This window comes from Hipposideros armiger, unplaced genomic scaffold, assembly GCF_001890085.2.
Source record: "Hipposideros armiger isolate ML-2016 unplaced genomic scaffold, ASM189008v1 scaffold_187, whole genome shotgun sequence".
In the NCBI taxonomy this organism is placed as follows: Eukaryota; Metazoa; Chordata; class Mammalia; order Chiroptera; family Hipposideridae; genus Hipposideros; species Hipposideros armiger.
Genome location: NW_017731537.1, coordinates 898,114 through 912,365, shown reverse-complemented (window position 1 = coordinate 912,365; position 14,252 = coordinate 898,114). Strand labels below are relative to the sequence as shown.

General features: G+C 43.3%; 1 protein-coding gene across 2 annotated transcripts in view; it reads right to left on the bottom strand.

The window, feature by feature from the left end:
* FHIT (fragile histidine triad diadenosine triphosphatase) overlaps positions 1–14,252 on the bottom strand; it is an 874,164-nt gene that overhangs the window by 21,134 nt on the left and 838,778 nt on the right. For both annotated transcript variants that reach the window (XM_019652776.1, XM_019652777.1), the window contains exon 6: positions 810–916. In XM_019652776.1, the coding sequence (XP_019508321.1) occupies positions 815–916 (102 nt within the window). In that variant the 3' untranslated portion in view covers positions 810–814. The remainder of the gene's footprint in view (positions 1–809; positions 917–14,252) is intronic.

Sequence of the window (14,252 nt, the reverse complement as noted above, 5' to 3'; positions counted from 1 at the left end):
CAAATATTTTTTTAGTCTAGGTATATACCCCGATATTGCATGGCAACCCCATTTATTAATAAATTTCAGAAGATCTGCAAGCTCCCTGACATTGTATAAAAATTTGTTGTGTAAATGCATTCCAAAAAGGATATTGGCTACGGATTTCTACTAGCATGTGAAATCTATGATCTCCCAGTAGTTGAACAACATTAATGCAAATGGATAATTCATTCTCACCCTGACTTTCCCTGTGGCCTGAGCTTCCTAGCAGCCAAAGCGAAAGGGAAACACAAAGGACAATTTACCAAATAGCATTTGGGGAGACAGGCCCAGGGTGAAGGAGGGCTGGCCGGGGTGTGGCCAGCCTGGTCCCGAGGTAGAGAGAGCTGCTTCACAGAGCGTTGCAGATTCATAACAGGGTTTGGGACTTGAGCCTGAGAGTGATGTGATTCCCTTACAGGATGTTGACCCTTAAATGGTCTGGTTTGAGTTACAAACTATCTCAGGATACTTTGTGGAAATGTGATTAGAGAAGAGGAAACCGGAGAGAGGTGATGATGGCCGGGGGTGGGCTGGCGGAGCAGGCTGGAAGGAAGTGGACAGACAGGGGAGTTATGTGGCAGGTGACACAGAGGCAGGAAGAGGGGACTCAGAGCTTGGAATGAGTGCCTCACAGATCAGGGTTTTCTCACGCTGGCTTCTATGTCTTTTGCAGCCACCACCCCAGGAGGTCAGCGCAGGTGCTGTCCTGCATCCTTGCCCTGGGCAGGGAGCCCTATCCGAGGCCCTCGGAGGCTCTCAGTGAGGATGAAGGGAACAGTCGGTACCTGCGTCACTGGAAGTAGGCCCGCAGTGCTGCAGCTTCTGCTGCCATGTCCTCCTCCGATCTCCACAAGGCTGGGACGTCCTCCTCCTCTTTGTCATGTTTCTGGAGCTTTGGAGGAAAAAAAAAACACCTCATTAATGGGTCCTTGGGATCTCCTTGAGCAAGTGTTGTGAGGTAGCTGAACACAATTCGCAAAATGGAGGCTGGGAGGTGTGTGTCTTATAATTGCATTAGTTGCCAAATTTTGAAACCAGGGAGGTGTCACGTAAAAACCCACATTTCCAGCTTTTGCAATAAAATAACCAGATTAGGCTACACTGTGTCCTGTTGGCTGCCTGGTAATCGTCTGCTGAGGTTGAGAGTGGGGGTCACAGGTTGAGGGGCATCCTGCCAGTTACCATAATCCCCACCCCTCTCCAATCTTCTCCTTTGGCTGGCATCATTCATGTATTTTACATAGCAGACATTAAAGACATTGAGTTTGCCACCTACCCATGACCATCCGCCCAAGCTGGCCTGGGGTGTACTTGCCACTCTCTTTGGCTTAGCCTCTCTTATATGAGCTCTGAGCAGTTTTGTTCCATGAGCAAAATAGCCCAAGCACATTAAGGATAATAATATAGGGGCCGTGAGTACTGAGTAAGAAATAAAAGTATGTCCATTCAAACAGGCTGCAAGCAGGCAAATGATTTAAAAATATATATTAAGTGAGGAAACTTATCAAAAAATTAACAATTGGCCTTTGTTGAATCACTTTAAAATCCTCTTCAGATGCTCATATTTATTTAAAAACATCTTGTATGTCTCAGATTCACCTATAGAGTGAATAACATTTCCATTCTATCAGAGAGAGAGGAAGTTCTCAGAATTCTCTCCATTAGAAGAACTCAGTTTTCCCTCTTCATCTCCTATTGCCATTCAGTTTTATTAAGTAAATTTGTTATTCCTGTCTGTGGCTCTATACATTGCAAAATGCTGAAGCTATCACTTCTTCACAGGAGGCAGGAACAGTGTAGTATTTTGTGTTAAAGAGGAGGCTGAGGCAAATGGTTTAATAGCATCCATGATGGCTAGTGTTCAGGATGCAAAGGGCAGTCTCCTCGCAGCGTATTCTTGCATCGTGCACCATTTCATTTAATCCTCACAATAACCCACACACAGACAGGGCAGCTGTGTTGCTACATCTTGCCAAGGAAGAAATTGAGGTCTCAGGAAGTTCCTTGACTTGTCAAAGATCACTTAGCTAGGCAGCGGTACTGGCAGCATGGTTCCCAACAATCTGTGCCTATTTGATCTATCCCAGAGGAGCTGCCCTGCAGCTGCAGAGGGGACAGTTCCACGGGTCCTGCTCCACCCACCAGGCATATTCACCCCAAAGTCAGACCTTTGAAAAGAATCTTGCTGACTTGGCAAAAAGCCTATCAAGTTTTCCAAAGTAGTGGAATTTGCTACTTCAGGTCAACATCGCTCTCAGTCTAACCCAGGTCGACGCCCACCCTGGTTGCTTGAAGCAGATGGAAAAATGGCCCCATTATTTCAGAGCAAACTAATACAGAAGGCAAAACAGTGAGGAAACAATAGCCTGGCTCTCCAGCTGAGCTATATTTCCACTCAGGGTAAGCTTGCGCCTAAATGAGGCTCATTAGCATATAACCAGGCCACAGATATGTTTATGAGGGTCATGGATCTTCCCTTCAGAATCTGGCTGCCAGCGTGCCGGTTTTACATTTTGCCACATAGATTTAATTCTCTTTAGTGGAAGAAAACCACATTAAGAAGTCATTTCCTTCCTTGCAGAGGCAGATATGATGCAATTGCTACAGGCGAGTCAAACGGGATTGCTATTTTTCTACTCAAGAACTAATTTTCATTTTGATACTAGCTTTAGGTCTGTTATAAATCCATCTTGTAACAATTCCGTAGGATGACAAAGAACAATGCAGAGCTCAGAAAATATGGCCTCCGCACTTCTGGTAGCGCCATCGGAAGACACAGAAATCAAGCATTAAGTGGCCTCATCAACGCAGATCATACCAGATGAATCCAAATAATTTAGAGCCTGCAAACAAATGTTAATGCCTTTTTGGTTATTAGGCAACCGTCTGTTATTGTCATATGCCTTACAGATGGCAACGTTGTGCCGGCGCTTGGAAGTCGTTTATGGGAAATAGGAAATAAATAAAGCAAAAACTAGTCATATTTGCAAAACCCTGTTGTACAAGGTTTTTAAAACTTAGAGGTTTCTCCCGGATGGTAGTCTGTGGCTTTCCTAAGAACAGTCATGCTCAACCCTGGCGGCCCTTGGAATCACATGGAGAACTTTAAAAACTGCTGATGCCTGGGTCCACCTCAGGGGTTCTGATTTGATTGGTCTGGGGGCAAGCCTGGGTTTGGGGACTTTTTTCAAATTTCTCAGCCAGTTCTAAGATGCACTTAACTGTTGAGAAGCACTGCATTTTGGGGTGGAATGTGTGTGTGTAGACAGAGCCCATACACACAGAGAAATAATACATCTGTCTAAGCCCATGGTTTGTGACCCTATCAAGAGGATTGAGGCTATCCTTTGCAAACTCTGCTCTAGAACTGTTTTCCTCCTATTCACATCCTGTCAAAGGGGTGTCTGGGCCACGGGCTTGTCCCAGTGACACCAGGATACTGATCTAGTTCAGGAGTCTTTGAATAGGGTCTCAGTTTCTGCAGGGATAGGGAACCTGGAAAAGGCCCGGGTGGGCAAGAAGCATGTGCTGGAAGAACCACCCAGGGACTTGGAAATTAAACAAGCTGTGGTTTGGAATCAAGTTCTGCTTCCCTGAGGCAACCCAGAAACCCGGTGGCTGGAAGCCATTTCCCAGCTAACAAGGATAAGCCCTAATGATCTTAAACAGCGGATACCCAAAAGGCACTATTTATCTTGGACGAGCTTTAATGGAGGAGTTTCACTTCAGACGAACTGTTCTAGATTACCTTCGGCTGTCCAAGGGAAAGGCCATGATTACTGACTAATAATACACATGATATTTATTCTGTCCCTGCACTCCTAGGGGCCGGCCCTGGCCCTAAAGCACTGAACCAGACACACCCCTTTCCTGTCCTCATGGGGTGGGACATCCAGGTGAGGAGGACAGACACCAAATGGTTAATTACAAGTGAGATGGGCATTCCCAAAGGAAATGATGCTGGAAGGAGCTAGCCTAGTTTGAAAGGCTTTGGAAAGGGAACTTAGTTTTGCAAAGAAATCGTATTATAATAAAGAGTGATGGGAGAGAGAGGATTATCTAAGGAGCATCCAGCAAAGGCTCTCTAAGATGAGGCTAGTTAGGCCCAGACTTTAACAAGGAGAAGGGCAAGTTCCTTAAATCTGTTGTGCCTCACTTTCCCCCTCTATAAAAAGGGAGTAGTAAAATAATTGTGAGTAGTGATGTGCCTGACGTCGTTAAGTGGTGCTTAGTGTTTGCTGCTGCTGCTACTGTTATTATTATTATATTAAAATATTACTCTGATACACCATCCCCAAGACAATGAACACTGACCAATCCACAGTGGTTACTTTCAAGGATAAAAGTGACTTTACTGTCTTCATGTCTCTTCAGTGACCTGTATCGTTTGGACCTTAACTACCCTGTAAAAGGATTAAACGTTTAGACTCAAACCAACTAACCTGATGCGACATTCAAGTGTGAGGAGGAAATTTAGCACCTGTAGTTCCAAACTGACCTGCAATCATCCCTCACTCTCAGGGTTGTTGTAAGGAGTGAGGAAAGTATTAAGGGAGGCTCCCTCCAGGTGAAGATTAAGGTCCTAGAGTGAAAGCATGTGGTAGAGGTCAAAGGCAGTCAAATTGCCCTGGGAGCATGGTTGCCAGATTTAGCAAATAAAAATACAAGACACTCAGCTAATTTGTTTTAGTATATCTCATGTATTGTAGAACTGAGGACATACTTATACTAAAATAATATTATTTTATCTGAAATTCTAATTTAACTGGGCTCCCTGTATTGTATTTGGCAACTCCACCTAGGAGACGCCATAGAAAGATACCACAGGAAGTACTTGGCTTGCATTTGGGTTCTTTCCAAACCTGCCTAGCTGTGAATCTTGGGAAAGACAGAGGAGACTGTCAGAAAGATGATCAAAATTCAAAGCTAGCATTTTGTGTATGCCAGGGCTTATTATTTCTATTGCATAAAATGCAGAGTGAATCACCAGCACGGTTTAAATTCCATAGTTTATCGGCTCTAAGAAGCCCTTTTTTTTTTTCACTTTTTAACATCTCTGAGATCAAAGCATGTCCTAAAATCAATGACGTGTCATCGTTTAATTGGCAGTGTTTTTCTTTCTTAGTAGTACATAAAATAACAAAGCTGCTTGCAGTTGATGGTGTCTGGGATTCAACGCTCTATAGCTCTCCATCTCTCCTCCGTGTAGTTAAGTCCCATAAGTTAAATTGTGAGACTGCTCAGCACCAAGGCTGAGGTAATACGTATTCCTTTCCTTCTTCCTGTGCAATAGCAAGAGTTGAAACTTTTTACAGACGCTTGGCTCTGTGGAGGCAAGTACATGCCGAAGTTACAAAGTTTGCAAAACATGGAACCAGTCTTTGTTCACCTTCAGCAGAGTGAAGTCTGCGATGGCTCCTCCAAGTGAATTCTATTGCTATACAGCTTTGAAAGAGATTCAAAAAATGTGAAGCGCAGTCGTCTCACCATATGTGCCTGAAATGATTCTTGGGGACGTTAGTGTTAACAGGGCTTCTAACTGAAGTACTGATATGTGTTGATTTTGACATTGTTCTCCTTCCTGTGCATTGAGTGCATTATCGCGAAGCACGTGGGGTAATAATTAATTTCCCCATGTAATGCTCAAACTGCCTGGGCTATTGACATTTTTCTGGCTCTGTAACGGAATACAGTAGGAGGAATGAGTCACGATAATTGAAACGTTTTTCAGAATTTGGAACTAATCTGTAGTAAGATGCCAAATTATCTTCAAAGGGGGTAAAAACAATTTAAAGCCACTTCTTAAAGAAGCGAGTGGCTGAATGTCAACTTGGGTGTTATAAAATACATTAACAGCTTTCATTGTTATCAGTTTTGCAAAACAACAAAAAGAGTAGAACACTTACATAAACCATTTCTTGTGGGTTGATGGTTCTGTTCAGATAGGTGTTCATATAAATTGTGGAAATCATTTCAATGAATGGGGGAGTAAATCTTTAATTTTTTACATCTGATTCTCTGTTACTACTTTCAGTTTAGCCAACAAGCATTTGATGAGCACATGATACATTCCAGGCACTGTTCTAGGTCTTATGAAAGCTATAAAAATAAATAAGCCCAAACTCTATGCCTTCTGGGGTCTCCCCACCCAACGGGGTAGACAGTCATACATAGGTAATTTAATACAAGTCAGTCTGGATGTAGGCATAGAAGCACTGGACTAGGAGTTCCATCATAGTGCTTTCAAAACATCTCAGGAAGAGAGTGATGCTTGCTAGGGTAGGAGTCTGGAGTTGGCTTTAAAAACATCAGGATTTGCAGTGGACTTAAAAGTAGTGATGGGATGTTAAGGACAGCGTTCTCCTGGGCCATGGGAACAGCTGCAGCACACACACAGTGTGTGAGCCAGCTCTCCTGGAGCTGTGTCCATGGCAGGCTTCCCCACTGCTTGCCTCACTCCCCCTCTGAACTGTGACAGGGCATTCTAGCCATGCCTGACCATCTATCACAGTGGCGGCAGAGCTGAAATTTAGTTGTCATTTTGAGAAGTCTTATCATTCCAGTGTTTAAAGATGGGACACACACCCTGGTTGCCCAGAAGACAATTCAAAGCTGCAAACAGCTTTCAATTCTATTGAGAACATTGTTCCCTTTTCAATCATTTTTCAGTTCTTCTGATTAATCAAAAAGAAAGTCCCAGTGGGTACTAGCATGTCCTTAACATGGTACCGACATGACCTCTAACAGAAAGGGTGGAACTGTCCATATCCTGGCTAGAATATAGTATATGATGGTTTTGTTTAGATCATATTTATTTTTAGGGTTATTTCCCATTTATGATGTCATCTCAAGTCTCCTTTTAAAGTAAATTTACTTAGGTTAAAAATAAGAGTCGATTCAAAAAAAAAAATGAAGTGGAACAGTGTGGGGAAATATGGCACCAAACATGGCATCAACACTGGGAGATGGTCCAGAGGTAGGGAGTACAGCTGCGGTGAGGCTGGAGTGTGGGCTTCCTGAATGTGGACGTGACTGTTTCTATTGGGATGAACTGTAGAATGCATTAGAATTTATTTTTTTGACAGATTTTGGAAGTCAAAATAATGTCATATTCTAATAGCCCTAAAGAAAAACAGCATAATAATCTGCAGGGATGGGAAAACTTTGGGTAGGAGGTGTGGAAGGAGACATTCAGAAGAGGCGCCATCTTAGCTGAGATGTGAACAATGATTAGAAATCCATTAAGCAGAGAGCTGGGGAAAGGGTATTTCAGGCAGAGGGAGCAGCGAGCAGAGAGCATCCAGCAAAAAGGGAGGCCGGTGGTTGAGTGACTGGCTAGAAGACTGAGGGAAGATTATTTGCAGCCTGTGGGGATGACTAAGAAATTTGGATTTTATTGTTTTGTGCAAAGATGATATTAAAGAGTTAGAAGCAGAGAACTAAAGGGACTAGAATAGCTTTTCATAAAAAGTTGCCTGTCTGGAGAATGAATTAGAGGGAGACAGTTCCTGCAGCAGCCAGACAGGACGTAATGGGAGCTGGGGTGGCATGGAGGGGGGGGGCAGTAGGGACAGAGGGTGCTCAGTGGCCCCATAAACCAGTGGTGAGTTAGCAGCAATGCACGCAGCTTGCGAGTGGGGCTCGGTCCCTCCCTGTATACAGGCCTCTGCCGGCTTCCTCACACTTGGTATACAGCACACATTGGTCCTGCTCCCCTGCTCAAGGCTGCTATGAACTAGTGTGAAAATCACTCCCTTCCTGCCCGGTATGTGCCCCCTTGACAATCATACACTTCTCAAAGTCCCTAAGTCCCCAGGAAGCCTTCTTGGACCATTTAGATTGGCATGGGGTTACATTTCGTGACTTTGGATGTTGTCCCACTTTCTCTGTCACAAAGTCAACATCCTTTGAGCACACGTTTCCTCCCTAAACCCCAAACACTTTTTCTGCCAGTGCTGGTTATTGAGCAGATAGTCTCTCACCTTGCTTTCTTGGTATTCTAACTAATTACCTTTCACTTGGATAAAAAGAAAGGTGTTGTTCCACCAACCTCTGGCTACTACATTTGCTTCCTTAGGGTTCTTTAAATATTTTGTACATAAATATGTTGATTGCCTCCCTTCTTGCTCACTATTTGGGGGATCCAGTGAGCTGGAACCCTAGACTAATCATTAGATGGTGAGACCTCTAAGTGCAATCAAATTACCCCTGGTTCCCTCCATTCACTGTGAGGCCCCCAAAGCCCAGTTCCTTGCCCCTTGCGGAGAGACATTCAGGTAATCAGCAGAGCATTCATCATTTCATTAGTTGCCCAAGCTCTGAATTACAAGCCTAACGTGCTTGAGTCAAAGCAAAAGTTTCTTAGTGCTGCCAGTGGGGCCAAAATGCTGAAATAAGCTCTTATATTAATTAATGGCATCCTACTTTCAAGGAGTATAGAATGTTGATGTTTAAGAATTTGTAACCCCCCAAAGTATTTATTAACTAGAAAAATCACAGCACTGGAAAATAATTATGCCAAACCACTGTACTATAACAGAACCCAATTGCTTATCCAATTATACATTAAAGTATCACTTTGTCAAGCCCATTGCCAGAGCAGGAAATGTGACTTCACCAGCATCACAGTTTGGACCACAATTATTACGCAATTGACTGTACTGTGTGAATGGTCTTCTGAGCATCCTGTCCACCCTAGAAAACCTGTGCAAGCCAAGAGGGGTTTCATGCATGCCATCGGAAAATCACTTTAATTAGTTGGACTTCGGAGTTTGCTGTTCTCCATCAGAAGCTTGTTGGGAGCAGCTCAGAAAAAGAGCAACCCTGGCGCCTGGTCTTATGCAGGGTTGATTTCAATGAAAACATCAAATAAGTCACTTCCTGTAGGGAGAGCAATCAGGAAACCAACCTGAAATCTGAGAAAGGTTAGGGAAAGGGCCTGCTGGGTCGGCTGACTGCCTCCTGGCTGGCCACCATTTTGAACTTTCTTACCTGACAGCAGGGAGTTAAGGAATGAGACTCGGGAACTAGGTTATGAGGGGCTGCTGGGGGTAAATATGAAAGTCACTGCATTTGAGAATTATCGGCACAGAGTGAAGTGCAAACTGGACTGATTCTTAGGACAACTGCTGCTGAAATTTCCTTCATAGCTTACTCCAGGGAGCCTCATATTTGTAAGGGATGACACCAATCCTGCCTAACAGTTGGGCTTAGCATTTCAGATGAAAAGCCCATTATGGCAACAGCTTGACCACTGGGGTTCAGGGGAGACACTAGTTATATTCACCCAGCAGTTCATTGCTCTTCAAATTATAACAAGCCCTCCACAATAGCTACTCTGGTAAAAAGCCTCCTGTCTTGCTCCCATGGTTATGGAAGAGATCGCCACATCACAGTAACGTTCTTCTTTGGAGTCGCACAGCTTGCTGTGGCTGATACCCAGTAGTAAGTTTTCAAGAAGCATTTGTCAATGTGTCACTAAATTGTACTTTCCCTCCTGACTTATTGGCTGTGCAAATGCCTCATTCCCATTTTTCCAGATGAAACACCCAGGTCTCTTCGGAATGTCTATCAGTCAGCCAATATCACATGGCTAATTAGGACCCATATTTGTTTGGATTAGAAGTACAGTTTGCTGGCTCCTAGTGCACTCATGGATCCACTCTGTAAATTCTGGGGAATGTTTCTTTGGTTAACATTTTTGAAAACCTGGTGGACAAAGCAGCACAGAAAAGAAAGCCAAAGTTGCAAATAGAAATCAACCCCCACACTGGCGTGGGGGTCTGGATGGGCAATTTCATTTCAGGGCCGTTTTCAGCAAATAATGGTTGATGACCAACACTGGGCTCCATCATAGCTGAACTTTAATGTTTTTTTCAATGGGTAGGAAATTGGGGAAGCAACAGGGACTGCAGACTTCTGCCACTTTGATTTCCTTAGTCTTCCTGTTTCTGAGAACATGCTCATGGAGAAATGGAATGAAAGTTCTGAAAGGAAGGTTGTGATGGAGCAAACTTCGGAGAAGGAAACATTTATTCGAAAAGCAATTTTCTTGGCCAGTCATGTTCTGAAAGCTTTTCCCCTGTGTTTTGGATACTGGTGCTCAAGCTAATGTTCCCCCTTATTCCTAAAGTGATGTCAACCTGTGGTGCTCAGAACAAGCAAAGGGAAAGGCAAAAGGCCCGTTCTATTAGAAGGTTCTGGACATTTTGTTTCATATACACTATGGCTTCTTTTTCAGAGGCACTTCATAAAACCTTTAGAAGCATGGTCCAGGCATAGCCGCCCCTCAGGAGGGTGTAATGTCTGCACTGCGAGAAGTTAAGCCAACCCACAACATGCAACCAAACATGCCACCATAAACACAGCCTCAGAATCCTGCTCAACACAATGCCCCAGGCAGCAACATCTGGGCCCTCAAGACAAAAGCCCCCTGGAGAAGCTGAACTAGGTTGGGGGCTACACAATACAGGTCCTCCAAGCACTGGAAACTCTTCAGAACTCTTTAAATTATTCAGCAAATAGTACCAAGTCTACCATGCACTGGCACAGTGTATTCCCCGTGTGATGGTGAGCAAGCTGGACAAGGCTTAGTACCCTTGGGGAACCTTACAGCTAGGAGAGAAGGAGGCACTTGGCAAGTAATCCAACCTATTACTACCCTGAAAGAGACTAATAGAGCAAAATACGTTAGACAATATGGTCAGGGAAGACTCCTCTAAGGAGGTGACAGTAAAGCTGAGAGGGATCAGCGAGTGCAAATACCCAGAGGAAGGACAGAGGTATCTGAGCGATCTCTGACCTGGCTGCACACCAATGCCTGAAGCAGAGAGAGAAAGTACCCAAAGACAGCAAAAGATGAGGTGGAGACGAGGATGAGTCTCCCTTCCTCTGTTACTAGGGGCACAAGTGCTAGAAGAGAAGGGGGAGGGATTGGATGATACATTTGGTCACATCACCCTTGTCTAGCACCTACTTTTACTTTTTGCTAGGCTCAGAAGAATGATAACCAGGCGGAGACACAGAAAGTCCGGGCTTGATGAGATGAAGGTGGAGAGGCCAGCCAGAACCTGGGCCCAGCTTTGGCTCTGAGCACGGCTGATGCCACTTTGAGGCTTGATTTGTGCTGAGTGGGCCTCTCCCTCCCCTTCACATCAGGCTCCACTAATAGGAAACTTTCCACAGAAAAGCAGGTAAGCAGCAAGCTATTTGCACAAGTGGTGACCACCACGGAGCAGGTGACCTGGCAAGCTTCTTTCCGAACGTTGACCATATGGCTGGCAGAGCTGAAAGAGCTACCCTAGCACCATCCAGCCAGGTGCCTGGCACTGGCACTCATGTGTTGGCAGGTGAAAAATGGCTGACATAAAATCTATATCCCAAAGGTGCTCACCATTCGGCTGGGTTGGTCACGATCCCTTCTTTCTACAAGACTGCCGTTCGGCCTCTGGTTACAAAACTGTACCCCCTTCTAAGTAATCTACCTTGTGTCATTCACAACTCACTTTTCCTGGAGCTGTTCCAATGCCCTTCAAAGAACCTGGCCCGTGTGAGCTACACAAACAAATTAGGAGCCAACCTTTCCCAAACGCCTCTCTCTATTTCATTTAAAAACCTTCTTTAATGAAGACATAAAGCCTTGGATATGGTTGAAATGCTAAGCTTACCAAGTGTGACAGCAGATCTTTGTCACAGAGGATTTCAAACATCTTTTTTTTGTAAAGCCAGAATACTTAAATGGAAAGAAACAGAGGTTTCCCTGTTGCCGGCTCAACTGTTTGTTTTACATACCCAGTAAGTGACCATAATCTAGAAATCAGCACAATCAGAGATATAAGGCAACTGTGCACACACGCACGCGCGCGCGCGCGCGCGCACACACACACACACACACACACACACACACACACACACACATCCTTCACCACAGTGACTCAAAATGCAATTCCAGGCTTGTGGGTATTTCAACGCATAAGGCTGGAAAAGAGATACCCTCACTTTTTCCAGCTTCCTACTGTACACATAACCGCCCAATGATTTATTACTGACATGTTCAAGAGGCCAAGCCTGGAATTGATATTTACATTTGTAGATGTAAATAGTATATAAACAAATAATATGTGAATTATAAATATATAAAAGTAAATATATAAATAAGTATAAATTCTTTATATGTATATATAATCATATATATCATATGTATATATCCTCAACTTGACTCATATATATGTACGGCTTGATTAAAAAAATATCTTTGATATTCCCATCAAAGCTGAAAATATCACTGTTGGGAGTTATGCCTTCATGAATGAAAAACCCATAAAAACCATTTTAAGAGTTCTAATCTTTTAATTAATCTCACTTCAGTACTGCTAAAAGGGTTTAAAGAAGCTTGGTTGGTTTTTAAAGGATAAAAGATCAAAATGTTTTAAAATAGTTTTATAATTTCAGGTATCAATTTAAAGGCCCAGAAACAAACATTTTTAAAATGCTTGTTCCTAGAATCAGGGTTTGACACAGATCTTTAAAGTGTCCAGTCCAACATCCATCTGACATCTTATCCTTTCTGCCATATGGCTTCCAAGGGACATTCGCACCCTGGATTGAATGCTCCAGGGATGAGTGTATTACTACTCTCTGAGACTGTCTGACCCTTACCTGACAAGCTGTGCTGGGAGACCATTTTTTCTCATCCTGTGTCAGAATCTCCCTTCCCCACATCTCTACCCATAAGGCCTAAGCTCCAGTTCTTAACGTCACACAGCATAAGGTCAAATTGCTGAATTTGAGCTACACCTAAATCTGGCAGCATGGTGGGCTTGAGAGGCTGTGGACCCTCGGGATCACTCTAGCATTGCTGGTGGGAGGATATACTGGAGCAACCTCTTTGGAAAACAATTCGGCATTGTCACCTAAAGTTGACATTGACAAAGCCCTATGGCCCAGCAATACTATTCTCAGTATATATTTGAGAGAAACTCTTGCCCACATGCATGAGCATGTTCAAAGCAGCTCTGATTAAAATAGGAAAAACCTGGAAATGACCAACATCCATCAGAGTATAGAGGAATAAACTATGATACAATCACACAATGGAATGTTGCACAGTGATCAAAACGATTGATACATAATTAGCCCCTATGGATGAATATTAACATGTTAAGGAAAAAAATAATTCCCAAAAGATAACATGCAGCATGATGCTTTTTTGTAAAGTTAAAAAACAACTCAAATATATATACATTTTAGAAATGCGCAGAGATGTCTAAAATCATATAAAAAGAAGGGAAACAATGGGGCCACGGGATTCAGGACACTGGATATGTCACAATGCTGGATGTCAGAGCAGGAAGCAGGGGAAAGTTTCAGTGTGTGGCAGTGGTTCTCAATCTGTGGGTCGTGACCCCTTTGGGGGTCAAACGACCCTTTCACAGGGGTCGCCTAAGACCATCAGAAAACAAAAAGATATTTACATTACAATTCATAACAGGAGCAAAATTACAGTTATAGAGTAGCAACGAAAATAATTTTATGGTTGGGGGTCACCACAACATGAGGAACTCTATTAAGGGGTCGCGGCCGTAGGAAGGTTGAGAACTGCTGTGTGGGCCTATTATATGGTTAGATGTAGGATATTATCAAAATTGTAGCTTTTGTTTTAGGTGATGATTTGCAGATACTCATTAGTCATTAAATATAACTATTTAAATAACTATATAGAAGCAGGCCATGAATGAAAACAAGCAAAAATGATCATCCTTGGGCAACATGTAGGGTTACAACATAGGAGGATCGCAGTTTCCCTCACTCTTGGAAATCCAGTTTCCATCCTGAGAGTCTCCATAAAAGTTACAACATGGTAGCATTTGCCACGCAAAAGCATTGAAGTTATTAATTGGATTCCAGATGTCTGAAATTGATGTATCCCTTCACTGAATCCCCGTAGATCTATTTTGGGTATAACGCTTCACACAGGATGCTGTTCTTAATTAAAACTGCTCTGCCTTAAGAGCTTTATGTCTGTGAGACAGTCAGCTCAATGTTCTCCTCTCCATAAATTTGCTCTTATGTCCTATTTCTGAAGCAAAAGTAATACTTGCCTGGATTTTAATAAACATGTCTGCAGTAGTAATATAAATTTCACATGCTTCCTACATTTCATAATCTCTTTTAGTCCTCTTATGAATATGCTGATTCCTACACCGAGACTGCATTTTAAGGGACTTGCA